General features: G+C 55.2%; 2 protein-coding genes across 8 annotated transcripts; one reads left to right on the forward strand and one right to left on the reverse strand.

Moving 5' to 3' along the window:
* Positions 1-783: 783 nt before the first annotated feature.
* Positions 784-19030, forward strand: Tjp3 (tight junction protein 3). 3 transcript variants are annotated; one of them, XM_006240933.5, is made up of 21 exons: positions 784-881; positions 8414-8470; positions 8550-8659; positions 9171-9273; positions 10658-10985; positions 11251-11354; positions 11535-11694; positions 11909-12017; positions 12156-12217; positions 13085-13151; positions 13305-13461; positions 13914-14022; positions 14329-14575; positions 14918-15132; positions 15947-16042; positions 17007-17077; positions 17433-17643; positions 17730-17830; positions 18162-18422; positions 18524-18570; positions 18829-19015. In XM_006240933.5, the coding sequence occupies exons 2-21, from the start codon at positions 8423-8425 to the stop codon at positions 18929-18931; spliced, it is 2709 nt and encodes a 902-aa protein (XP_006240995.1). In that variant the 5' UTR covers positions 784-881; positions 8414-8422; the 3' UTR covers positions 18932-19015. The 3 variants fall into 3 exon arrangements, with proteins under 3 accessions (XP_006240995.1, XP_038934945.1, NP_001101543.1); XM_039079017.2 differs by lacking the exon at positions 784-881 and adding an exon at positions 6412-6612; NM_001108073.1 differs by lacking the exon at positions 784-881 and adding an exon at positions 6451-6600 and having other exon boundaries at positions 18829-19030.
* Apba3 (amyloid beta precursor protein binding family A member 3) lies at positions 18963-25484 on the reverse strand. 5 transcript variants are annotated; one of them, XM_006241020.4, is made up of 12 exons: positions 25235-25484; positions 23907-24220; positions 22751-23427; positions 22634-22673; positions 21055-21200; positions 20888-20974; positions 20646-20807; positions 20338-20508; positions 19827-20039; positions 19523-19642; positions 19276-19413; positions 18963-19189 (listed from the first exon to the last, which is right to left on the reverse strand). In XM_006241020.4, exons 3-12 carry the CDS (start codon positions 23309-23311, stop codon positions 19118-19120), a joined length of 1710 nt encoding a protein of 569 aa, XP_006241082.1. In that variant the 5' UTR covers positions 23312-23427; positions 23907-24220; positions 25235-25484; the 3' UTR covers positions 18963-19117.
* Positions 25485-25507: the final 23 nt, after the last annotated feature.

Here is a 25507-nt window from a genome sequence, read left to right on the forward strand (position 1 = left end):
AATCTGAAGGCTTCTTGCTGCAGGAACTAAGATGGGGCCACCAGCTCCTCCAGAGATGTGGACACCTGGTAAAAGCTGAGAACTGTTTGGGCATCACAGAAAGGAACTAGGTCAGGAGTGCTCGAATTAAGAAGAAGCAAGGTTTGAAAAAAAAAAAAAAAAAACCTAAAACTGGGAAGTCACAAGGGGCCAGGTGTACAGACAGGGAAGTCAATGCCGATAGATAATGATCTTGGGTGTGGCTAAAAGGTGCAGCCTGGCCTAGAATTCCCCTATGAGGGCTGGGGGGTGTGGTCAGGGGTGGAGACCCCACCTAAACTCCTCCAATGAGGGGGTCTGGGGCGTGGTCGGGGTGGAGTTCATAGTGATGAGTCGGGCAGTGGTTCAGTTTCGAGTTTTGAATATTCCAGTGTTTCCCTTAACGACGAAAGCGGGAAGCTTGACAGCGGGTGGGTTGCAGCAAGAGGCACAGCCTGTTCACCCCTTAGGATGCTCAGTGCTTTCTGCGCACCTATTCTGTAGCACTTGTAAGGCCGTGGGGTGCAGCGCTAGCTAGGCCTCTCTGGGTGCTCAGGGGTTAAGGCTTGTCCGGCCACGTGAGAGTACCTTGCGACTAAGCCACAAGCCCTCCCACCTGGGGCCGGCCTCTCTTGCATTCATATTGCACAGGACCTGCACACACAGCCCTGCCGGTTCCACCCGGCGAAGGGACGCACCCGCTGCTCCTTCCACTCCACTAGAGCAGCCGCGCTGAGCAAACAGGTTGTCCAGCCTGAGCAGCCAGGTCGGGTGTCCTCTCTACCACCCATGCCAGACAGCCGCCATCCAGGACTCAGCTGCCACCACCCATCCTGCGTCCACTCCCTCAGCCTTCCAAACGGGTAAGTCCCCAGCTGTGCTCATCCCAAGTGATCCCGTCTCAGGCTCCCGGGACCCCCAAGTTTGCTCTGAGAGCCTCCCATGGGAGCCGGAAGCTGGTATTCTGTGTGGACATCTGACACAGTTTCAGAAAGTTCGAGCGGCTGCAGTTTCTGCCCTGGCTCAGTGCCCAGGACGCTGCAGCCCAGCCTTCAAAGGGTCATTGTGAGCACAGGTGGTGTCTGGAGAGGCCAGCAGGCAAGGGGACCCTAGTTCCCAAGGGAGGCTGGCCTGCCCGTGACACTTTTGGGACATGGCAGAGGAAGTTGGGGTACTCCTGAACTAACTCTTGAGTTTTTCTGGAACTCTTCCTGAGGATCACCCCATATTTCCAAGGCATAAATGTGCCGCCTGAACTAGGTTATGCATTACGGGGATGGGAGAGGACAGGGGCTCTGTCAACTCCCCAGGGCATGTCTGTCAGCTTAGACTTGCATGATGAGAGTGGAATGGATGGACAGATGTCTGACAGGGAATTGACAGAGGAGTTGGGAGCTTCTGTGTCATTCATCCCAAGACAAAGAAAAACAATTCCTTCAGGATGGGGTGTCCAGCCACCCCTGAGTTTACTTTATCCAGGACGGGGGAGGATCGGGACCACAGGGTGGACCTGGCATTGGGAATTCTAACTACGGGCCATTGAACTAGCCCAGCCTGTTTCTCGTTTTGCATCGTGGAGAAGCCAATGCTACAGTAGCAGGCTCTGGTTCCCAACTCAGTTCCCAGTTACTTCGCACAAAATGAAGTGAGGCCCAGACAGGGACAGCTGCTCCCCCAGGCTGCAAAGTAGAGTAAGACTGTCACACAGGGGGCCTTAGAGCTGCCCTCAAAGAAACTGCCCCAGGACCGACATCTAGAAAAATCCCTGCCTATTTGGCCTGGCACTTCCGTGAGGTACCGGCTCTGGGGAAAGTCCACACTGAGAATTTAGGCTCTGTCCTTCCTCCTGGGCCTGGCCAGATGCCAGAGAGGCAGTGTTTGCTCAGGGTAGAACCCAACACCCTTTGTGGCCGAGGTCAGTGGGACACTCAGCTATGGGGACGGGCTGCCTAAGAATGATGTGCATTTATTGAGCACTTACTGTATGCTACGTATGTTGGGAACAAGGCTCAGAAATTCATATTTTGAAGACAGGATCTCACATAGCCCAGGCTGGTGTCTGTGTCCATAAGTAGCTAAGGATAACCTTGAACTTTTTTTTTTTTTTAAGATTCATTTATTATAAGTACACTGTAGCTGTTTTCAGACACACCAGAAGAGGGCATCAGTTCTCATTACAGATGGTTGTGAGCCATCTGTGATTTGAACTCAGGACCTCTGGAAGAGCAGTCAGTGCTCTTAACCACTGAGCCACCACTGAGCCATCTCTTCAGCCCAACCTTGAACTCTTGATCTTCCCTCCTCTACCTCACATGTGGCTTGCTCTACCTTAGGAAGATGAAGACTGAACTGACGTCTGGGGTGGTGACAGGCCAAGGCAGAAGGTTAAGGCTCCTGCTAGTGTGCCAAGAATGGCTGGAGCCAGGGGCGGGGGACAGGCTGCTGAGTTGCCTAGGTGGGTGGTAGCCATGGAGGGCTGCGCATAAAAGGGAAATGGCTCAGTGTTCATGTGAGCCCTCTGGTGGCTGATAAGGGACGACGGTCAAGAAGGCTCAGGTGGAGGGGCTGTGCTGAGATGGAGGTTCAGGGTCAGGGGCCAGAGGTCAGTGGTAAGGCAGGAAAGTTGGCAGGATATCAGCACACACAAAACCCTACCCAAAAGTTAAATTATTGAAAGGGCGCCCAAGAGTTATGGAATGTCTTGAGCTAGAAACAGTGCTTGTCAGCCCCATGCTCATGGAGCCCCTAAACAAGGACATGTTAGCCCCGCTGCACCCTTGAACCAGACTGCTAGTTGGAATAAGATTTGGCAAATGGTCAGCACTCCATAAATGCACAAGTAGCTCCCAGAGGTACCTAAGGTTTTTGACACTGTCGAAGACACAGAGATGTGATTTGTACAGCAGCTGCAGACTGAGTGACAGCTCCCATCTCAGGTCTACATAGTAAGTTCTGGGCCAGCCTGGACTACGTAGACACCAGCACTGACAATAACCCCCCCACAAAAACAAACAAACAAACAACAGAAAGCTGTGAAAAAGACTTCAGGAGCAGTTTGAAGACTTCCTGGGAGGGGGTGGTTAAGGAACACCAGATGCCACTCCTGGTTCCCACGTGTTCCCTACTGGCTGAAGCTGGTATTGCAGTCCCAAGTGCTGGAGACTGGCTCAGGGAAGCCCAGGCTAGCCATTCTGAGTCAGATTGGAAGCCGTGTTTTGCAGAAAGGGAAACTGAGGCAAGGAGCCTTTGTGGTCTTGGTCGGCCTATCTCCTGGGCGTCCCCTGTTCTTTACTTTGCTCTACTGTGTACTTTGTGGTGATGAGCATCCACAGCTCAGAGGCCTGGACCTCATTGTGCAGTATGGGTTCCTCTAGAACTGATAGCAATCCTCCTGCCCCAGCGCTCCCCTCCTGAGCGCCACCACTCCTAGCTAGTTACAAAGTCTTTTATTAGTAGTGCATGTGGTGCATGTCCATGAATGCTCACGGACCGTGGACACAGGGGACAGGTTTCCGTTGCTTCTCTCCTTCATGGTGGGCAGTTCAATGAATTCTCCCTGGCTTCCTCCTCCCCCGGGTCAGTGTGAGCTCCATTGTGCCCCACGGCCTTTGCACAGGCCACGCCTCCTTCCTCCACTGAATCTTCCTGGCCCTCTGGCTCCCTCACCTTACTGTCCGGACCTAGATCCCTACCTCTCCTTTGCCCGCTGGCGCAGCCTTTTTTGTCCCTTCTCTTCAGAGCAGGGCCTGCTCCTCCCTCCTTGAAGACCCAGCAGTGTACACCATTGGAGTTGGAGCATTCCTGAATTCCGGTCAGACCTGTCCTGCCACACCTGAGGGGACATCACACCCTTCAGTGACCCCCGACTCCACCCCATCCCACAACCTCAAGCCCTGCCCTTCGCGCATGCCTCAGTTTCCCCAGATGTATGAGAATAGGCAAGCAGAGTCGTAGTTTCCCATTCTATACGCCCTTTCTGGCCTGCAGACATTGCCCTTTCCCGGCTGGCATCGGTACTGCAGCCCTGGGATGCACGCCTGTCTGGGATGCATCTGCTTCACCGCCTGTGCTCGCCCACCCCTAGGGGCGGTTGGAGAGTTTCTTTAATTCATAATCTCTAAACAAGTATTTATTCGTGTGTGCATACGTGCATATGCCGTAGCGTGAGGAGGTCAGAACTCATGCGGATTGGTGCTTTCTATTCTGTGCGGTCTGGGGACCGCACTCAGGACAGCAAGCCCCCCTCCCTAACAACTGTTTCACAGGACACTGAACAAGGTAGTCCTCAGGATTGGTCCCAGGTACTATGGAGGTTGAGGCAGGAGGATTGTGAGTTCCAGGACAGCTTAGGCTACAGGTGAGGCCCAGCCTCAGAACAACAGCAGAACCTGACCTAGGTGGTCTCCTTTAATCTCTGGAATCAGGTGCAACTTCCAGATGGGAAACTGAGGCACAGTAGCTTACAAATAGACAAACCACTTCGGTGCCCTTTTTAGTCCACCTACCCACTCTGCCATGCAGAACCTAGGATTTCGTTACCTATAACGAAATACTACCCACGGAGTAGGTAGTAACTCCCCGAGGGCACACAGAGAACAGGCAAAAGACCTGAGATTGAACCCACAACCTAAGGGTCTGAGAACACACGTTTTTCCTCTTAGCACGAAGTGTGTTGGTGAGTGGGAGGAAATGTGGGGACAGGACTGTCGCCGTGGGCCCCCAGGTGCACAAGTGTTCACTGTGTAGCCCTGGCTGTCCCGGAACTCACTCTGTGCACCTTGAACTAACAAGCATCCACCTGTCTCTCCCTTCCAAATGCCGGGGCTAAAGGCAGCACCAAGACAGTGCAAAGACTTTGACTAGATTGTCTTGGCCAACTCTTTTTCTTTTCTTTTTTTTTTTTTTTTTTTTTTTTTCCGGAGCTGGGGACCGAACCCAGGGCAAGTGCTAGGCAAGCGCTCTACCACTGAGCTAAATCCCCAGCCCCTTCTTGGCCAACTCTTGATTAGCCTTCAGAACCGCTCCAGCATGCCCATTCCAGAACTCTAATTTAGACACTCCCTCACTCCCTCTAGCTGTGAGGTGACAACTGGAGGCTGCTACTAAGCCCTTTGACCTTGGGTTAGGCTGCAGATCAATATTTACTAGTGAGGAATGTATGGGTGGAGCCAGTACTAGTCCGGCCTATTGAGGTGACTTCCTCCCACCTTGTGCCCAAGCCTAAGCTAGTCTGACTGGACCTTTCTACAGCTAACCCTCAATGGCAGGCCCTTAGAGGGAAGCAGTCTGAGTTTGATATATGAACCTGCTTGACCCGGGGTTGGGGATTTAGCTCAGTGGTAGAGCGCTTGCCTAGCAAGCGCAAGGCCCTGGGTTCGGTCCCCAGCTCTGAAAAAAAGAAAAGAAAAAGAAATAAAAATAAAAAAAAAAAATGAACCTGCTTGACCCGGGAAAGGCCAGGAACACTACTGGTTATGTTTTTGAGGAAGGGTCTCACTGTAGCCCAGGCTGGCCCAGACCTCACTATGCAGACTGGGGCTTGCCCCAAACTCAGAGATCCTCCTACTTCTGCCTCCCGAGTGCTGGGATTAAGGCTAGAAAACCGCTTTTTTTTGGGGGGGGGGGCGGGAGGACGCGTTTACTTTTTTTTTATTTTAACATTTATTTATTACACCAGAAGAGGGCATCGGACCCCATTACAGATGGTTGTGAGCCACCATGTGGTCTCTGGGAATTGAACTCAGGACCTCTGGAAGAGCAGTCAGTGCTCTTAACCTCTGAGCCATCTCTCCCCCTACCCCTCACCTCGTTTGCTCTTGTTTCTTGTGTTTGGTGTTCTGCGGATGGCTGTGAGCCATGTGGATGCAGTTCCCACGGAGGCTGCCAGGGATATCGGATCTCTGGGGCGGGCCACACAGAAGCTTGAGCAGCTACCTCTGGGTGCAGGGATTTGAACTCAGGTTCTTACACTTTCATAGCAAACCTTCCAATGCAGACACAGATCGTTCTCGTCTGGGCAAACTCTTAACCCACCTTCAGAACCCTCCCTGCAGCGCCCCTCCCTGCTCACCACACATTTGCCTCTTTGCCTTCTCACCACCTTCGCCTCCTCCCGATCCCTCGCAAAGCTTCTAACCCGCGGGCCGCCCGGGCGAACCTCGATGTGTGTTGGTACGTGGGAAGAGAAACGTCTCAGACCCGGTACTCCGTTCCTCCTGGCCGTGACCGCTCCGGGTTTTCCCGGCAGCCTCGCCCATGCGGTCCGCTACCCGGGCTGCCGGGCTCAGCCCGGCTTTGCGGGAAACCAGGACAGGATCGCGCTTGTCCGGATCGGATCGCGGCAGGGCCGGCGGCCGCTTCCCAGAGGCGTGCCGGACTGGGGCGGGGCGGCCTCCGACTTGAAGGAGGAAGAGCAGGTGCAGCCCGGAGCCGCTGGCAGAGCCGGAGAAAGGCGGGAGCGCGGCCCGGACCCCGCCGCCACCACCTCCGGCCCAAAGTGGGGGTCGGTTGTTTCCAGGCGCCTCCAGGTCCAAGGTGGGGGCTGCCCTACCGTTTCCAGGACGCCTGTTGTACACCATGGCGGTGAGATTCCAGGCGAGTTGTGCCGGGCGCGGGGAACCGGTAGTGGTCGGATGAGAATGGGACCCAGGCTTTCAAAACCCTGTCCACCTGCCTAACAGGCGGGAAAACTGAGGCCCGGAGAGGCGCGGTGGCTAGCCTACGGGTACATGGCGAGATAAATCTGTGAATTAGCCCCAAGAGCCACCTCTTGGAGCTTCCTCAGTTGCCCCACCCCACTCCCACTGAGACACTGAGGCCGCCCGTGTGTGATCTTGAAAATGAGTAGCTGTGTTTTGTTTCGTTTCTTGGCCGCTAGCATTTATTGAGCACCTACTGTGTGCAAAGAGGTCAAGGAGCCTGGCGGGTCGGATGACTGTAGCCAGTTCTGGGGACCAGGAGGAATTTTGTTCTTCTGGCGTGGAGCCCAAACTCCTACACAGGAAGAGTAAACTGAGACCTGTCTGCTGGGTCACACTCCAAGCTTTACGTCTTCGAGGTTTACTGCCAGTTTAGGAAGAAGAGGAATGACCTTCCCCCGGCCCCGCCGACAGACCTGTCTACAACCCCTCCCTACATCCCGTGCGCCTGGCCTAAGGGGAGGAGGGGCGGGTGGGGAGCCAGTGCCCCCGGGCGCATGGCTTATCTTACCCGGTCCCTTCCAGTTCGCAGGTGGCAGAGGCGGGGCCAGGCGCTCACCTGGAGGGGCGGGGCTGAGGGGCTTGGATCTAACATTTTAAACCCGCCCTCTGGTGGTTTTCAAGCTCTCCCAAAGCTCCTCACTGGGGACAGGATAAGGTCCCTAGAACCCCCATCCCAGACTACCCGGAGGGCTCAGACACAGGGAACTCTACGGAGGAAACGAGATGAGACTGTGATACCCCAGATTCCAAGGGAAGGGGGCGCCAGATGTGTACGTTGGATGGCACCTAAGCCTAGGGGCTCTAAAGGCTGAATAGGAGTTTGCCAAGGACTAAAGCTGACAGCAAGTCGCCAGGGTTGAGTGATGGAGAGGTCCGGACTTCCACAGCCAAGAGAAAGTCAGGGCCTGCGGAGCACAACTGAGAAATGCAGGAGTGGGCAGGGGTGGGGACCCAGGGGTCACATCAATCCTTAAGGCACAGGGAGTCCCAGAGGGTTTTAGACAAAGCCTGTGACCAGCCTACACCAGCTGGGACAAGCTGGGCAGGCTGGGACAAGCCTGGCCACCTGCCTCCCCTCCCCCTAAGGAGCCCAGGCACACTTGGGAAAGCCAAGAAATAAATAAAAATTTCACAGTCGAGTGCAGATAACCTTTGAGAGTGCCACCTGAAGATCTTTGCCAGGGTTTGTGGAGGTCCCCATGTGAGGAGGCTGAGGCAGGGGGATTGCCATGAGTTTATAGCTAACTTAGGCTGAGCAAGATCCCCAACCACCCAAAAGTAAACCAAAACCCAGTCATCAGAGCTGGGGGGAGGGGAACAGCTCAGCAGAGAGGGGGCCTGGCAGGTGGGGTCACATGACATTAAGAAGTCCTGAGGGTTCAGCCCTCAGGGGGGTAACCGACCATCCTTCCCAGGACTGAGAGAAGGCTCTGAAGACCTGGAAAATCTGGGCAGAAGGGAGGCTGGGATGTTGGGGAGAAGCCATGAGGCCCTTGTGCTGGAGCAAGGATAGCAAGGGGTCATAATGGGGTAAACAGGACAGAGAGGACTCTAGGGAAGACTGCGACTGTGATCCTGAGGAAGGTGGGAGCCATCGCGCCCCGAAGCTACTGAGGATGCACTGTGGAGGGTGGAGCAGGCAGTTGATGCCATGGCCTCCTCCTACCCCATGAGCCTGTCCCTGTCCCTACCAGGTGGCAGACATGGAAGAGTTGACCATCTGGGAACAGCACACAGCCACACTGTACAAGGTGAGCTGAGACCTGCCCCTCCAAAAGAGGCCCTGGGTCTGGGAAGTGTAACCCCTTGCCTGTTACCTGTGTCCCTCAGGACCCCCGCCGAGGCTTTGGCATAGCTGTGTCTGGAGGTCATGACCGAGCTGGTGGACCTGTGGTCGTGTCTGATGTGGTACCTGGAGGCCCCGCTGAGGGCAGGCTTCAGTGAGGCTCGGAGATGGCGGGTGGGAGGAGGGACAGTGGGGGAGGGGAGAAGGCACCTGGCACAGTCAGCTCTGTCAGCAGAGCCTGACTTCCTTGGCCTCATGTCCCTAACACTTCCTAGTCCCAGAGGTTGGGCAGTGCCTGAGGGCAGAATGGCAGAGAACTGAAACAGACAATCTCTGTCTGTTCTTTGAGCGCAGAGCAGTTTTCTGAGACCTGGAGATTGAGGCTCCTGGAATCTGGGTGGAAACAAACAGGTCCTAGTAACAAGAGGGTGATAAGAAATAGAGGGGGAGAAAGAGACAGACAGAGGTGGGAGAGACATGCAGAGAGACGGGGGGGGGGGGTGTGTGAGAGACATACAGAGAGATAAAGGGGGAGAGACACTCAGAGACAGACATAGAGGGGGGAGAGACATGCAGAGAGACAGAGGGACCAAGAGATAAATATCACCTGATGGCGGGAGGGGAGGGGTGCAGTCCTGAGTCTCTCACTGGAGCCACTCCCTCAGGACTGGGGACCACATCGTCATGGTGAATGGTGTCTCTGTGGAGAATGTCACATCTGCTTTTGCCATCCAGATCCTTAAGACCTGCACCAAAACAGCCAACATTGTAAGTGAACAAAGGCAGGGAAACCTTTATTATAAGTACACAGACACACCGGAAGAGGGCATCGGATCCCATTACAAATGGTTATAAGTGATGTGGTTGCTGGGATTTAAACTCAGGACCTCTGGAAGAGCAGTCAGTGCTCCTAACCTCTGAGCCATCGCTATAGCCCCTGGGGAAACTGAGTTCTAATCCAATAAGGCAGGTGATCCTGTGATATTGGAGATGGAACTACACACTTCTTTTAGAATTTTGTTTTCTGGGGGTGCTAGGGCTGGAACGCAGGACACTTAGCCTGTGCTCCACCCTGACCACGCCCCCACACCCTCACTGGGGGGATTCTAGGCGGGGCTCCACTCTTGACCACGCCCCCACACCCTCACTGGGATATTCTAAGCCTGGCTCTACTCTGGCCTCCTTCCCACATCCTCGCAGGGGGTTTTAATGCGGGCTCCGCCCTGACCACGCCCCACACCCTCACTGAGCTATTGTAGGTGGGTCCAGCTCTTTTTTTTTTTTTTTTTTGGTTCTTTTTTTCGGAGCTGGGGACCGAACCCCAGGGCCTTGCGCTTCCTAGGCAAGCGCTCTACCACTGAGCTAAATCCCCAACCCCTCCAGCTCTCTTTTTCTTTTTCTTTTTCTTTTTTTTTTTTTCTTTTTTTCGGAGCTGGGGACCGAACCCAGGGCCTTGCGCTTGCTAGGCAAGTGCTCTACCGCTGAGCTAAATCCCCAACCCCTCTTTCCCTCTTTTTATTTTTCTTAGTCTCACTCCATATTCCTGGTTGATCTTTATTTTTTCTTTCCTTTTTTTTTTTTTTTTTTCCGGAGCTGGGGACCGAACCCAGGGCCTTGCGCTTGCTAGGCAAGTGCTCTACCGCTGAGCTAAATCCCCAACCCCTATTTTTTCTTTAATGATCTATTTTATGTATGTGGGCGTTTTGTCTACATCTATCTGCGCTCCAAAAGAGATTATCTAATGTCGGGAGTTACCGACAGTTGGGAGCCACACGTGGGTGCTGGGAATCGAATTTAGGACCTCTGAAAAAGCAGCCTGTGATCTTAATGACTGTGCTATCTCTCCAACCCCGATATTTAATTTTTGATCCCGCAGTGGGGATCTCAACCCCTGTATAGTTGGAACTACTGAGCATTCTGGGATAGTTTCACTTCCCAGCGGAATCAGACTGTAGGACCTCCTGGTTTGGCTGCTGTGCTGGATGTGTGGTCCATAGTTGTGCTCCTGTCCGGACGCCTGCCTCTGAAGTCACATACTGGCCCTTTGGTGTTGGAAGCCAGAGAGGCGCTGAATCCCCTGGGGTTTTTCTGTGGGTGGGGTGATCTCTCCCCTCTTCCTGCCTCTTCTGACATAACTCCTTCTGACTGACAGACAGTGAAGCGTCCCCGAAGGGTCCAACTGCCTGCCACCAAGGCTAGCCCAGCTTCTGGCCACCAGCTCTCAGACCAGGAGGAAGCTGACCATGGCCGGGGCTATGAGGGGGACTCCTCCAGTGGCTCAGGTCGATCTTGGGGTGAGCGTTCTCGCCGGTCCAGGGCTGGTCGCCGCGTCAGGATGGGCAGCCATGGGCGCCGGAGCTCTTGTGGAGGTTCTGAGGCCAATGGTCTGGACCTGGTATCTGGCTACAAGCGCTTGCCTAAGCAGGATGTGCTAATGAGACCGCTAAAGTCCGTGCTGGTGAAACGAAGAAACAGCGAAGGTGAGTCAGGCAGGGGGTGTGGTCAGGAGTGGAATGTGTGTCTCCCCCTCCCTAGAATCCCCAGTGAAAGGACTGGGGGCGTGGTCAGGGTGGCGCCCTGCCTAGAATTCCCCCCATGAGGGACTGGGGTCGTGATCAGAAGTGGAACACTCGCCTAGATTGGTGGCTGAAGCAGGAGGATTGCAAATTACTTCAAAGCCAGCTCGAATGATCTTGGCCTCCCAGCCGAGGAGCCCTGCCTCAGTTTCCCTCCTCTACCTTCCAGAGTTTGGAGTGAAGCTAGGCAGTCAGATCTTCATAAAACACATCACAGAGTCCGGCCTCGCTGCTCGGAACCGTGGGCTGCAGGAGGGAGACCTTATCTTACAGGTGAGCCCAGGCCCTTGCTTAAGTGGGGAAACTGAGGCCAAGGAAGGCAGTGTTCCCAGCCCTAGAAATTATTTCCAGTCCTCCCCTCCCACCTTGCTCCAAGTCAAATGTTTCTAGTCACCCCTCAAGCCCATATTTTCTAGACATCCTGGTCCTTTACTTGTACCCGGTTCCTTTCAGATCAACGGAGTGTCCAGTGCTAATCTATCCCTGAGTGACACACGGAGGCTCATTGAGAAGTCAGAGGGGCAGCTAACCCTGCTGGTGCTGAGGGACAGTGGGCAGTTCCTGGTGAACATCCCTCCAGCAGTGAGTGACAGCGACAGCTCCCTAATGGAAGGTGAGGAGCCCAAGGCAGGTGCAAGCCCTGTTCCTAGAGACTCAGAAAGGGATGAAAACTGAACTAGAGCTGCTCGGCATGACCAAGCTGGATTCTGTGAGGTTTGAGGGGGCCCCTGGCTCATCAAGGCCTTGATGTTCCCCCTTGTGACAAGAACCACATGACCACAAGAGGTAGATGTGACCCTGGCTGGCCTGTCGCCCTTCTCCCACAGACATCTCAGACCTGACCTCGGAATTGTCCCAGGCGCCCCCTTCCCACATTCCACCGCCACCTCTGAAGAGTCGGCGGAGCCCTGAGGACAGCCAGACGGATTCCCCAGTGTGAGTGAAGGATGATGGCCCGGGAGGGGGCCACACCTCATGTCTGTGCACCCTTGCTCTTTGCAGAGGTGACCCTGCATCTGTGAGGGTCCCTTGCAGAAGCATCACCAACTCACAGGATTCTGTCATCCCACCCAGGGAGACCCCACAGCCCCAGAGGCGGGAACGGTCGGTGGATTCAAGAGCCATCGCTGAACCAGGTGAGATGCTGGCAAGCGGACACCCACTCTCAGGGCTTCCTCACTTGCAGCCGCCATGCTGAACCAGCAAGAAGGAGAGATAATGTTGGTGGTTGTGGGGGGAAGGGGATGCCCGAAGCCTAAGTGTGAAGGGCAGGGCCTAGAGAGGCAGCTTGGTGAACGGCTCTGGGTTAGACCTGATGTGATGTGTTATAAAAATATAAAGAGAGGGAATTATGTTCTATGGAGGTCTGAGGAAAGGTGGTGCCACAGTGCGCCCATGCTGAGACATCCCTTCCCTCTGAGGGACCAGCTACATGACGGTATAGTATAGAATAGTTTATTCAGGACATGGGGAGGGGAGTTAAGAGGGTAGTAAGGCAGAGAGAGAGAGAGAGAGAGAGAGAGAGAGAGAGAGAGAGAGAGAGAGAGAGAGAGAGAGAGAAGAAGAAGAAGGAGGAGGAGGAGGAGGAGGAGGAGGAGGAGGAGGAGGAGGAGGAGGAGGAGGAAGAGGAGGAGGAGGAGGAGGAGGAAGAGGAGGAGGACAAGGAGAGGAGTAGAGTAGAGAGGCCGGCCATGAGCATGTGGAGAGAAGGGGAGAGGGGGACGGGGAGAGAAGGCATAAAGTGCCAAGAGAGAGCAAGGGGAAGCTGGAGCAGAAGCAAGAGAGTGAGGAGCGGGCAAGCCCCTTTTATAGTGTCAGTTACATGGCAACAGCCAGGGTGGGGCGGAGCTTAGACAGAATGCCAATCATATCTCTACTCTAAGGGGCTGGGGGCGTGGACAAGAGTGGAGCCCGGCCTAGAATCCCTCAGCAAGGCTGGTGTGTTGCTAGGTGCAGTTTCTGTGTCCGGAGTGAAGGCTCCAGGTTTTGGTTTCTCATTGCAGAGTCTCCTGGAGAAAGCCGCTATGACATTTACCGGGTCCCTAGTCGGCAGAGCCTGGAGGACCGTGGGTGGGTACCTCAGATGACCATGTGGTGCCGTGGGCCCCACATTCTGTCTTCTTGGTTGTGGAACTGCCATCTGGGCTGTTTGGAAAACCAAATCCTATAAGGGGTAAGGGCACCCTCCACCGCCGCCGGACTGATTGCCCTCCTCTCTGGTAGCTACAGCCCCGACACCCGTGTCGTGCGCTTCCCCAAGGGTGTGAGCATTGGTCTGCGGCTGGCCGGCGGCAACGACGTGGGCATCTTCGTGTCCGGGGTGCAGGCAGGCAGCCCCGCCGACGGGCAAGGCATCCAGGAAGGGGATGAGATCTTGCAGGTAACAAAGGACAAAGCATATGGCCCTGGATCCTCCTGGTGCCCCCCCCCCCCCCCCCAGTTTCCGAGTCCCTTTTGTTGCCCAGGCTAGCTTGGAACTTGCCATCCCTCCCACTTAAGCTACTTCAGTGTTGGACTCTCTTAGGCCTGCGCGCGCCCCAAGCCTGGTTTTTCGGTGGGTGCCGGGGACACAGGTCCTCAGGTTTGCACAAGTGCTCCCCTAACTCTCTCAGGAGCTCCAGAGAGCTTTTACACTGTGGGATCTGTCCCCTCCCTCTCAGGACTTCCTGAGGCTTTTGGACCTGGTTGTCCTGAGCGTTGTCCCCAGGTTGTGTACCCCGGACCTTGTTTGTGATGCTCAGAGGTGGGCTGGGGACACCTGGGGAGTCATAGTCTGGGGTTTGGCAGGCAGTGGCTCTATTCCCAGCCTCACCCCCTGCCCTTTCCTGGCAGGTGAATGATATGCCATTTCGGAACCTGACTCGGGAGGAGGCTGTGCAGTTTCTGTTAGGGCTGCCTGCAGGGGAAGACGTGGAGCTGGTGATACAGAGCAAGCAGGACAGTGAGTGTCTCAGAGCTCGTGGGCCAGCCTGGCAGAGATCCGAGGTGGGGCGGGACTGAGAATGGCATCCGATGTCAAGCCCTGGCTCCCACTCGCCTTTAATCACCACACTCAAATGACCGAGGCAATACTCTGTGAGTTTGAGGCTAGCCTGCTCTACATAGACTATTAAAAACAAAACAAAACAAAGACCAGAAGCTAGCAGGGGCTCCCGGGTGGCCCCACAGGGACTTTATCCCTAGTCCGTCTGAGTGAGTCCCTGAGACAAATGGGCCCTCGGACTCACGCAGCCCCCTCTGTCCCCAGTCTTCAGGAAGATGGTCCAGTCCCGCGTGGGTGACTCCTTCTACATCCGCACACACTTTGAGCTGGAGCCAAGCCCGCCCTACGGCCTGGGCTTCACTCGCGGTGATGTGTTCCACGTGGTGGACACGTTGTACCGGGGCTCTGGGTCAGGCCACGGGCACAGCAGCCATGGGGGTCTCTGGCTGGCGGCCCGAATGGGCAGAGATCTCCGAGAGCAAGAACGAGGCGTCATTCCCAACCAGAGCAGGTGGGGGCGCTCACCATCCCCCATTGCTGAGGGCTCCCCGGGGTAGGACACAGTGACGTGTATGGCTTTATTTATTCATCCATCACTGAGGAAGAGTTCCCTCCCAGTATCCAATCCATCCCGGTTAACAGCATCTAGGGCCCTACATCCCTTGGCTGTGGCCTCATTCTCGATCTTCAGAATTGGGCGCGGCCTCTCCTCCCCTGCCTCCCTTCAGTACTCTGTGTTGACACTGAGCCCTGAGATGGTCCCTGCAATCTGCAGTTCAGAGGCCGCGGCTTGACTCCGCACCCTCGGTGACATGAACTCAGTTCTGACTCCCAGGTCCCCTGTGCTCTCTAGGGCCGAGCAGCTGGCCAGTTTGGAGGCCGCGCAGCGGGCCGCGGGCCTGGGGCCAGGCGCCTCAACAGGCTCCAACCCACGGGCCGAGTTCTGGCGACTCCGAGGTCTCCGGCGAGGGGCCAAGAAGACAATGACCCAGCGGAGCCGCGAGGACCTGTCGGCGCTGACCAGGCAGGGACACTACCCACCCTACGAGCGAGTCGTGCTACGAGAAGGTGGGTAGCTGCGGGCATGGGGTGGGGGGAAGGTGAGGACGACTCATCGAAGGAGACCGGACCCTCCTCCCAAGATCACAGAGGCTCAAGGCCATAGCCAGCTGTCCTCAAGATGCCCTGCTTCCTGTTGGTAACAATCCTGTCACCCCAGCACTTGGGAGCCTGAGGCAGGGGGTTTCTGTGAGTTTGAGGCCAACCTGGTCTAGATGGAGAGTTCCAGGACAGTCAGTGAAACCCTGTCACAAATAAATGACTATAAAAACTTCTATGAGGGGGCTGGAGAGATGGCTCAGCGGTTAAGAGCACTGACTGCTCTTCCAGAGGTCCTGAGTTCAATTCCCAGCAACCACATGGTGGCTCACAGCCATCTGTAATGAGATCTGATGCCCTCTTCTGGTGTGTCCGAAGATAGTGACAGTGTCATATACATTAAATAAATCTTTAAAAAAAAAAAAAAAACCTTTTATGAGAAATAAAAGACCCATGGGTGCTCAGTTTACACAAATGGGCAGACTGCATCTCAATAACACTTTCTAAAATCAAGCCAAGAGTCAGACACTGCATGGCTGTGGCTCCTGCCAGTCCACTCATGGAATAGTCCCAAATAGAATCAGAAGCAAACCAACTTCCGCTTTTGCTGACCTTGGACTCCAAACAGTCCTTCTGCCGTAGCCTCTGCCCAGGCTAGGTCTGCACTATGATGCCTGGCTTGTGTGGTACTTGGAATGGGGGTGGGGGAGGGGACTTCCGGCATTCTGAGCGAGCACCCTGGCCCCAGAGCCTGGCCTTGTCACTCACTCCCTCCACTTTCCAGCCAGTTTTAAGCGCCCCGTGGTGATCCTAGGACCCGTGGCAGACATTGCTATGAAGAGACTGACAACAGAGGTGCCAGAGCAGTTTGAGATTGCAGGTGAGACAATGGTGTCATGGCATCTGGGGTGATGATCCCAGCAACCGTAACATGGCCTGTCCCCCATCCACCCACCCGTGCCCAGGCCGGACATCCTCAATAGTCTGGGCCCACAGAATCCTTAGCCACTGTGCTTGGAACCAGGCAAACACAGCCTTTGTTTGCTGAGAGCCGTTCCGGTTGTGTTTTTTAATTTTGTTTCATTCCTCCTGTGAGGATGTTGAGTCTCAGGACAACCTGGTCAACTAAATGAAACCCTGTATTCAAATCAAGGCTCCACCCTCCATAACTGGGCCTGGGGTCCAGGTGGAGGCAGGGTGGGTGCAAAGTCAGCTCTGGCTACATACAGAGTTGGAGACCAGTCTGGGCTACATCAAACTCCGTCTTTAAAAGCACTAAATAAGAGGGGAAACTGAGGCCCATGAACATTGTTCCAGGTGTGCATTTAGCAAGTAGGGTGGCTCTGGGGTTTTTGGGGAGCCTTAGAGGGTTGTGGGAGGCTGGGTGTGCCTCACATATAGAGTCAGATCTTACAGGTTTCCATACACTTAGAAAGGAGGCCCCTGGGGGAGGCTGGATAGGGCCCAAAGGGCAAAGCTATCGGCCACCTCACCAGTCATCAGATGATACAATTGCTGGGGTCCATGTGCAGAACAATGAAATGTTGGGCCTCTGCTGGGCTCCCTGCAGCAGCATTCAAAGCCTTTCAGTGGAATATTACTCAGGCAGGAAAAATGAAGGCCACACTGGTTCCTGGAACCCCCCTGCAGTCTGCATAGCTGAAAAGTCGCAGGGGCAGGAATTGGGATGGGGACGAAATTTGTCTGCAGTGGGGACAGCTGCAGTATGGGGAGTCAGACTCCATTGGAACACCCACACACACACACACGCATAAGGATCACAGGTTCAAGAAGGGTCTAGGCACCATGAATGTGCCATTAGTGGTGTCCCCCTGCCTCTTCAGAAAGCGTGTCCCGGACTGACAGCCCATCCAAGATCATCAAATTGGACACAGTGCGGGTGATCGCAGAGAGGGTAAGTGCAGGGATGGAGAAACGGAAGCCCCATGTGCTGAGTTGCCTCCAGGGAGTTGGGTGTTTGTGGCTCCTGCAGTATTTGGGTCCACATCCCTGAGCTCTGGAGGCTGATTGTCATGAGTCTAAGATTAATCTGCCTTACACAGACAGACCTGTGTCAAAAGGGGAAAAAAAGTAAAAAATGACACAAAACCACTCAGCTACAGAGGTAATCCTAGCTCCCTGGATGCAGAGGCAGGGGGATTCCTGGGGTTCCCACAGATCTGGCCAATAGATGAGCTCCAGGATCAGACACAAAACTGACCGGGAGAAGCTGAGGTCTGCTGTTACCCCAGACTCTTTGTCTATCTCAGGACAAGCACGCACTCCTGGATGTCACCCCCTCTGCCATCGAGCGCCTCAACTACGTGCAGTACTACCCTGTCGTCATCTTCTGTGCTCCGGAGAGCCGGTCAGCGCTCAAGGCCCTTCGCGAGTGGCTGGCCCCCGCCTCTCGCCGCAGCAGCCGCCGCCTGTATGCGCAGGCCCAGAAGCTGCAGAAACACAGTGGCCACCTCTTCACCGGTGCGCGGAGGTGGGGATGGGGGGCGCTGCTGGGGGCGGGAGTTCCTGCCTACTGACTCTGCCTTGATTCCCCCTGCTCCCCGCAGCCACCATTCCCCTGAATGGCACTAGTGACTCCTGGTACCAGGAAGTCAAGGCTGTCATACAGCAACAGCAGGCGCGACCGATCTGGACTGCGGAGGACCAGGTGCCGGGTAGAGGGTTGCTATAGGTGTAGCCTAGGTGAACCCTATAGGTAACCAAGTTGTGGCTTCCTAGTACCCAGTAGCCGATATAGTACCAAAGGAACCCTTAGGGAAGAAAGCCTAAAGGGGTGGAGCTGGGAGTTGTGGGATGCTTAGGAGTTGGTCAGAGTTGAACTCCCGATGAAGGCCTTGATGTCAGATTTGGGACTTGGCCTAGAATCCAGAGGCAACCATCACAGGTCCACGGGTGACCAGGGCATGGGGCAGCAGAGGCTAGCATTCAAAGTACAGGCCTTGGCTTCCCCTGAGGTCATAATATACCCGTCCTCATAGCTGAATGGCTCATCCGAGGACCTTGACCTGCCGGGCCATGGGCTGGCCGCCAGCTCTGGAGACCTCAGCTGTGACAGTCGGGCTAACAGCGACTACGAAGACACCGATGGGGAGGGCACCTATACGGATAGAGAGGGCGAACCCCAGGATTTCGATGAGGAAGCCCCACCCACGGCCCTGGCCCGGTCCTCAGAGCCTGTGTGGGTAGATGACCACCAGGGGCTGATGGGTCATGGGAGGATCGCAGCCGCGGAGGTGCAGGTGGGCACTTGGCCCTGCGGGATGGGGGGGACACAATCGCACCCCTGAAACCCCTCCACGAATGTCAACGGGGGTCACCGTCTTTCTTTTCTTCGCTCCAGGCCGACAGCCACTACACCCCGGACCAGCGGCGCCAAGACAGCATGCGGTAAGTGTTCATGAAGGATGCAGGCCTGAGGCAGGGCCACTCCACGCCCCACAGGGCTCAGGGCTTCCCGAAGGAACGGGCACTGGGGCTGCGGCTTTGTCTTCATAGGATGTGAAAGAGTCCCAAGTCCCAAACTACATTTGAATACCCGGGCTTGCTCATCCTTGTGCCCACCCTGCTAGGTGGGATCGGTGTGGGAGGGTGAGGTCACGAAGCACACCAGGCTACGAAGGCCCCGAACCTCCCTCCTGTCCCCAGGACCTACAAGCATGAGGCCCTGAGAAAGAAGTTCACAAGAGCCCGGGACATCGAATCCTCTGACGAAGAAGGCTATGACTGGGGCCCAGCCACCGACCTGTGACCTGTGCAGTCCACCAGCCTGCCACAAGCCCTCAAGCTTCTGACCATTTAATAAACCTTTAAAAGTATTTTTTACATTAGAAAATAGCACAAGACTGAGGATTCTTTGGTCCCCGCCGGCCGAGGGGTGACGGTGGCGGGGCGAAGGCACACGTGGGCGGGGCGAAGGCACATGTGGGCGGGGCGATCACAGGTATACTGGCTGTTCCTGTCCCGTGAGCAGTCGGTAGGTGGCAGCTGGCATGGTCTTGATGTGGATCTAGGGATCAGAGGTGAAGAGTCTGGTAGAAGGGTCAGGGTGTTGGTGACAGGGTCAGGTGACCGGGTCAGGTGACCCACACATACTTCTCTTGTCTCTGTGAGCAGCTGGATAATGCGCGCGTGGGGCATGGCCACCACACTCTGCCCATTGACCTCAATGATGCGGTGTCCAACGCGGACTCCACCACGCTCAGCCGCACTCCCACGCAGCAGGCTGCAAATCTGAGGGGAACAGCGCTCAGGACCCGCCCCTAGGTCATAGGCTAGTCTCTACTCCCTAGGCTGTGGGCTAGCCCACACCCCACACCCGGCCTGGGGGTCCCAGCCTCACAATGCCGTTCTCCACACAGAAGCCCAGCTGCTCGCGCACGTGGGGCCGGTGGATGACGGCCGTGGTGACTGGTGGGCAATGGATGATACTCAGCGTCACGGATGAGTGTCGCCGTACCTCCTGTGGAACCCACCATGCTGCTCAGGCCTCTGTGGACCTCAGTTTACCTACCCATCAAACTCCCAGGGAACATGGGGATATGATTAGTGATACCATACAGTCACTGAACTTAGGAGACCCTGTTAATGGGCTTCTACACAACCTACCAAGCCCCGGGGGACAGAGCCCACAGAATCTGACTCACGCGCACAGCGGCCTGGCAGGCGGCCAGCGACAGCCCCACCAGGCTGGTTCCGTTGATGGCAGTGACACGGTCCCCTATGCTCAGGGCCCCGCAGCGCTCGGCAGGGCCCCCGTGGAGGAGGTTGGCAATGACCGCGGTGGGCAGCAGCGAGCCCCAGCCTGACTCAACCAGCGCGACACCCAGGCCCTCCCCAGGCCGCTTCTGGATGCAAACCTGGGGGCGGAGCCGTGTTGGGGGCGGAAAGTGAGGCGGGGTCTCAGCAGGGGCAGGGCCACATTCAGGGGCAATGTGGGCGGAGCTTCACCCAGAGAGATCAGAACCTAGCTCAGTGTGGGGAGGGCTCAACGATGGGTGGGGCTTCGAGAAGGGAGCAGGGGAAGTGTTGGGAGGGATCAGGCCTAACTCGGGTTGGGCTCTAGGGGGTACCTCGGTGGGGTGGGATCAGCAGGACAGGGGACAGGGCCATGGTCCCTTGGGTAGCTGTGTGTGCTGCAGTAGAGCAAGCGCTCACCTCCCTGCAGTTCTGGCTGTTGCAGAAGTGGTCCAGGTCGCCATTGTGTGGGTGACTGGCAGAGGCTGAAGGCTGCATGCCCACCTGGCTGGGGTCGATTCTGTTCTCCTGCAGGAACTGGCTGTAGGCGATACTGAAGGCCTGACCGATGGCTTGCGCAATGAGCTGGGCCTGTGGAAGGCAGTACACTCCTATATGTCCTGCAAAGCCTCAGCTTCAATGCTCACTCCTTCAAGATGCCTCAAGGTTTCTAAGCCAAGCACTCTCACCTATATGCTCTGGAGGGGGCATGGCTCACGGCTACTCACATCCTCTGAATGGAAGACATGGCATAGCATCTTGTAGAGCTGCCGCTGGCGGTCCTGAGAAGTTGTCCTCTTGGCCAGCCGCCTGCGCGCCATCAAGACCAGCACAGGCCCAATGTCCGCGATGTAGGAGATGGTCTGCAGGGCATGGTCCATCAGGGCATCCTGTGGACACACACTGGGTGGGCTGAGGGCATCTCTGGGACCCCCAATATTCACGACAGTTGAGCCAGCCCTCCGGGTACCTGGGAGTCAGCAGCCAGCACTTTCACGCGCTTAGTGGAGATAAAGATGTCTACCTCGGTCATGGGCTGGGTCTCACCTTCAGGGGCCTGCAGGGTAGGGAGGGACACAGGAGTTTGAGGTGGTTGGGACACTGCACCCTACAGCGCGGAACCCTGCCCTGGCTCACCTTGACCCGATCCATGGCCTCCTGCGCCTGCCCCATGCGTGTGCTGGGCGGCGGGTTGCGCTCAGACAGCAGCTGGGTGGAGCCCAGGTATTTCGCCCCGAAGAGGACTCCGTCCATGAGCTCCTCCTGTCCACAGGGACCTGGAACTGCAGATGACAGTGAGGGGTGCAGCCAGGCCGGCCCATCATGAGGCACTCCACAGACTCTGGGATCCCCAGTCCCTGGGCTGTTGCTCAAGAAACTCATGGTTCTGTCCCATGGCTTAGCATGCAGAAGACCCTGGCCTAGAAGACTCCAGAGGGCTCAGTGTATGTGGCCAGCTCTGTATCTGCCACTCCCAGGAACCCTGGGAAGTTTTACCCCTAATATGAGGCACCCTCAGGGGGAATGGATCCAAAACAGGACCTCCTGACCAGGCCGGAGCTCAGGGCCTCACAGTGGTGAATCAAATCCCTGATATTCTAGAGTCAGGCAGGGCCTGTGATATAGCTCAGTGGGTAAAGGCACTTTCAGCCAAGCGAGATACCCTGAGTTTGATCCCTGGGACAAGGAACTATGGGCAGAGAACTGACTCCCACAAGTAACCCTCTGCCATATGCAATAAATGCAAAACATAAGAAATAAGGTCAAGGCCATTTTCCACGATGATCTAGAACTCTCTCCAGTCAGCCTGGGGTGTCTCCAAGTCCAGGTCCTCGAAAGCCCTCTAGCAATCCCACCCACGATTCTTGATCTCATGACCCTTGCTCACAGTGCCAGATCATTCTGTTTTGTTATTACTTTTTAAACCCTGAGCTATGGAGCCAAAGCTGGTGTGGAACCTGCCATCCTCCTGCCTCAGCCTCCTGGGTGCTAGGGCTCCTGTTTTACAACTTCCAGGTTACCCCAAAGGTAACATCTGGGGCTCTAAGCACTCCCTTTTGAGTAGGATACTATTCCTTCTGTGGTTCTAGAACTCTCCAAACTACATAGATGCAGGCAAAATTCTAAGATCTTGGCCCTCCTGAGATAAATCCCAGCGTCAACCTTGATTCTACAGCCTTCTGCGATACAGGGCTGTGCGGCTGCTCTCACCACTGCAGCACTCCCTGGCATGGGAGAGTTCCAGAACATTCCAGTCTGACAAACTGCTTATTCCCAGGCCTTCAGGGCAAGGATCAGTAACCCCAGGAACCTCTGTTCCCACTTCCCTGGTACTAGGTTCTGGTTGCTGCCTCAACTGGCTTTTTAAATGGGCTATGAGGATTCAAACCCAAGTCGTTGTGCTTCTGTGTCAAGCACCACCCCACTGAGCAGTCTCCCCAACCATCAAAATTTGCATAAAACTGTAAACGCCATTTTTAGCTCACAAGACTCCACAGAGCAGCCTGGAGCTGGCCTTTGCCAACCAGTGTTTAAACCAGTGTGACTTCTAGAACATCCTACAGCTTATGTCACCGCTTGGATATCTAGGATCTACTCTAATTCAATTGTCCTCTCTAGACCTTGATCGTTGCTGGCAAATTTTGTGTCATGTTTGGGAACCCATTTTTGGGCTGTTCGAGAACATTCTGATTCCTGTGTGAGAATAAACACTCACCCTCGGAGACGGCAGGGCACGAAGCCAGGGTCTCCTGGCTCTGGAAGATAAAAGAGGGACAGGACTGAATCCCCAGCCATGGCTGAGAGTCAGGGGTCAGAGGAGGTGGACACTAACCTGGGTACCCACGGGTGGATCTCGATGTGTCACCAGGGGTGCTGTCTCTAGCCACAGCTCCGGGGAGCTGCTGGAACTCCTGTTGTCTGCTGGCTCTGTCCCTTCCATCCATCCAGGGTCCCCACCGGGGTCCTCTGGTGGCTGCAGAAGGCGGGGTGCAGCCTGTGCAGGATCTGGGGGAACGGATTGGGCAGGCAAAGAGGCCTCACACCTCAGCAGACCCAGAAGGTTGTCCCCACCTGCCTCGGCTGACAGGAGCCCACCAGCATCCAAATTCTCCTGGGTGGCTAGGCCTTGGCCAGTGGCAATGTGCAGGGGACAGGGGGCTCCATCTGGGAACTGGCCACCCAGGTCGCTGGGCAAAGCTTCCAACTGCTGAACCAGCGCCCGCACACTGGATGTGTCCAGCTCCATCTCGCTCAGGGTATCGGGGCCTCTGGGCCCTAAGGCCCACTGCGTGTTAGAGGGATGGTCCTCAGAGGGAACCTCGGGGCCTTTGGGCTCCTCCAAGTCCATGGTCGGGGGCCCTGGGGGATGCTGGGGTTCTGGCAGGAACTCCATGTCTGGGATCCAGGTTCAGGCCGGCATTGTCACCAAGCTGGAAGACGAGGGCTCTGAGTGCGGAACTCGTAGACAAGCCATGGTCCTACAGGTGTCAGGTTCCATTCCCATGGGGCCTGCCAAGGAGGAAAGGCCCCCATTTCACACAAAAGTCAGCCAAGAACTCAGGTGCCTGCCCCAGATCTGCGGCTCCGGACCTCAGAACTCAAGCTCCAGACACTAGAACTGAGGCTGCGGACACAGAACTCAGACATTGACGGTAACTCAAGCACTGTCCTCCAGAACTCAGGCTTCTGTCCCTAGAACTCAGGCTCTGTCCTCTAAAACCCAGGCTCTGGCCCCTAGAACTCAGGCTTGGGTCATGGAACTCAAGCTGCTCCCCTAGAATTCATGCACTGGTCCTGGGAACTCAGGCTCCGGCCCCTAGAACTCAGGCACTGACCGTGGAAAACTCAGGATCCAGCCCCTAGAACTCAGGCACTGACCATGGAAAACTCAGGCTCTGTCCTCAGAACTCAGACTTCAGCCTCAGAACTCATACACCGCCCTCGGGTCGCCCACTGGAGCCCATCCGGTCCCGCGCGGCCCGCAGTACCTGTGCCTCCGGCCCGGGCGGAAATATCCGGTGCGCCCGTCCTTCCAGGAGAGTCAGCAGCTCTCTGGGATCCCAGCTTTGGAACCGGATCATCGGTCAGTGCACTATCCAGGCATATTGCGCATGCGCACTCACGGAGGCCTGCTGGGAAATGTAGTCCCCGCGGCCGCTCTCTCCTTACGCGGAATCGCTAGGGTTGCAGCATAGATAGTAGACCACAGGTTCGAATCCCAAGACTCCAGGAACGGAGGAGAGGCCCAAACCGGCTTTTCTATTCTAAAATCGGGTTCTGCATCACTTCACGGCACAAACGGCTGAGGTAGGATATGGGGAGAAACCAGGGAGGATAACAGTAAAGATCGTGTGACTTAAAAATTTGGAAGTTATTGAGGATGGACTTCCAGTTTGGATCTCAGTAGGGATCTATAACAGCACAATCTCGAGTGGACAGGGGAATTTACAACGCGGTTCTAGTTATAGACTAGGGACAATGATAATCCCTAAACTTAACTGTGTGTTCTCAAAGAGTTCACCTGGTTAGGTTTGTTAGCAGTGAATCTAGAATATTCTAGCACTAGTGTATTTATTCTTGAGACAAGTTGACTTCGAACTCCTGATCCTCCTGCCTCAGCTTCCTGTGTGCAGCCAGCTTCCATTTCTGTGGTGCTGGGAGTAGAACCAGGCTGCTACCAAGCCCCAATCACCCCCCACCCCCTTCTTCTATTACTACAGGGATCACTATGTAGAGTAGGCTGGCCTGGAACTCACCTCTGTCTCCCAAGTGTGGGGTTAAGTGGGAGTTCATCACACCTGGCTACCCTTATGTTCAAGCCAAGATCTTATATAGTTTAGGCTGACCTCAAAATTGCTGTGTAGGACAGAGTGAACCGAACTCCTGATCCTCCTGCCTCCACCTCCACATCACAACTGCCGTCCTTTTAAGCTTTCAAAAATTTCACATGGGATATAAACATGAATTTACTGTGACTTTTTAAAAATTTTTAAAAACATTTATTTATTTTGTGTATGTGAGTACACTGTCGCTGTCTTCAGACACACGAGAAGAGGGCATCAGATCCCGTCACAGATGGTTGTGAGCCACCATGTGGTTGCTGGGAATTGAACTCAGGACCTCGGGAAGAGCAGCCCTGGTGCTCTTAGCTGCTGAGCCATCTCTCCAGCCATACTGTGACATTTAAAGTTACTAAAAAATCTAAATCCTTGTTGATGTTGTTGTTATTTTAAGAAAGGGTTTCTCTGTGTAGTCCTGTCTGTCCTGGAACTCATGAAGTAGACAAGGTTGGCCTTGAACTCAGAGATCATCTTACCTCTATCTCCCGAGTACTGTGATTAAAGGTGTGCCATCACCGCTTGAACTAAGGGCAGGAATTTTATAAAATATTCTTTGAACAGGCGATAGCTACAGAAGTTCAAATTAGTCATTAGACTGCCAAAGATTTTTTTTAAAAAGACTACATTTCGGGGCTGGGGATTTAGCTCAGTGGTAGAGCGCTTACCTAGGAAGCGCAAGGCCCTGGGTTCGGTCCCCAGCTCCGAAAAAAAGAACCAAAAAAAAAAAAAGACTACATTTCCCAGAAGGC

The sequence above is a fragment of the Rattus norvegicus genome, chromosome 7, assembly GCF_036323735.1.
Source record: "Rattus norvegicus strain BN/NHsdMcwi chromosome 7, GRCr8, whole genome shotgun sequence".
NCBI lineage: Eukaryota > Metazoa > Chordata > Mammalia > Rodentia > Muridae > Rattus > Rattus norvegicus.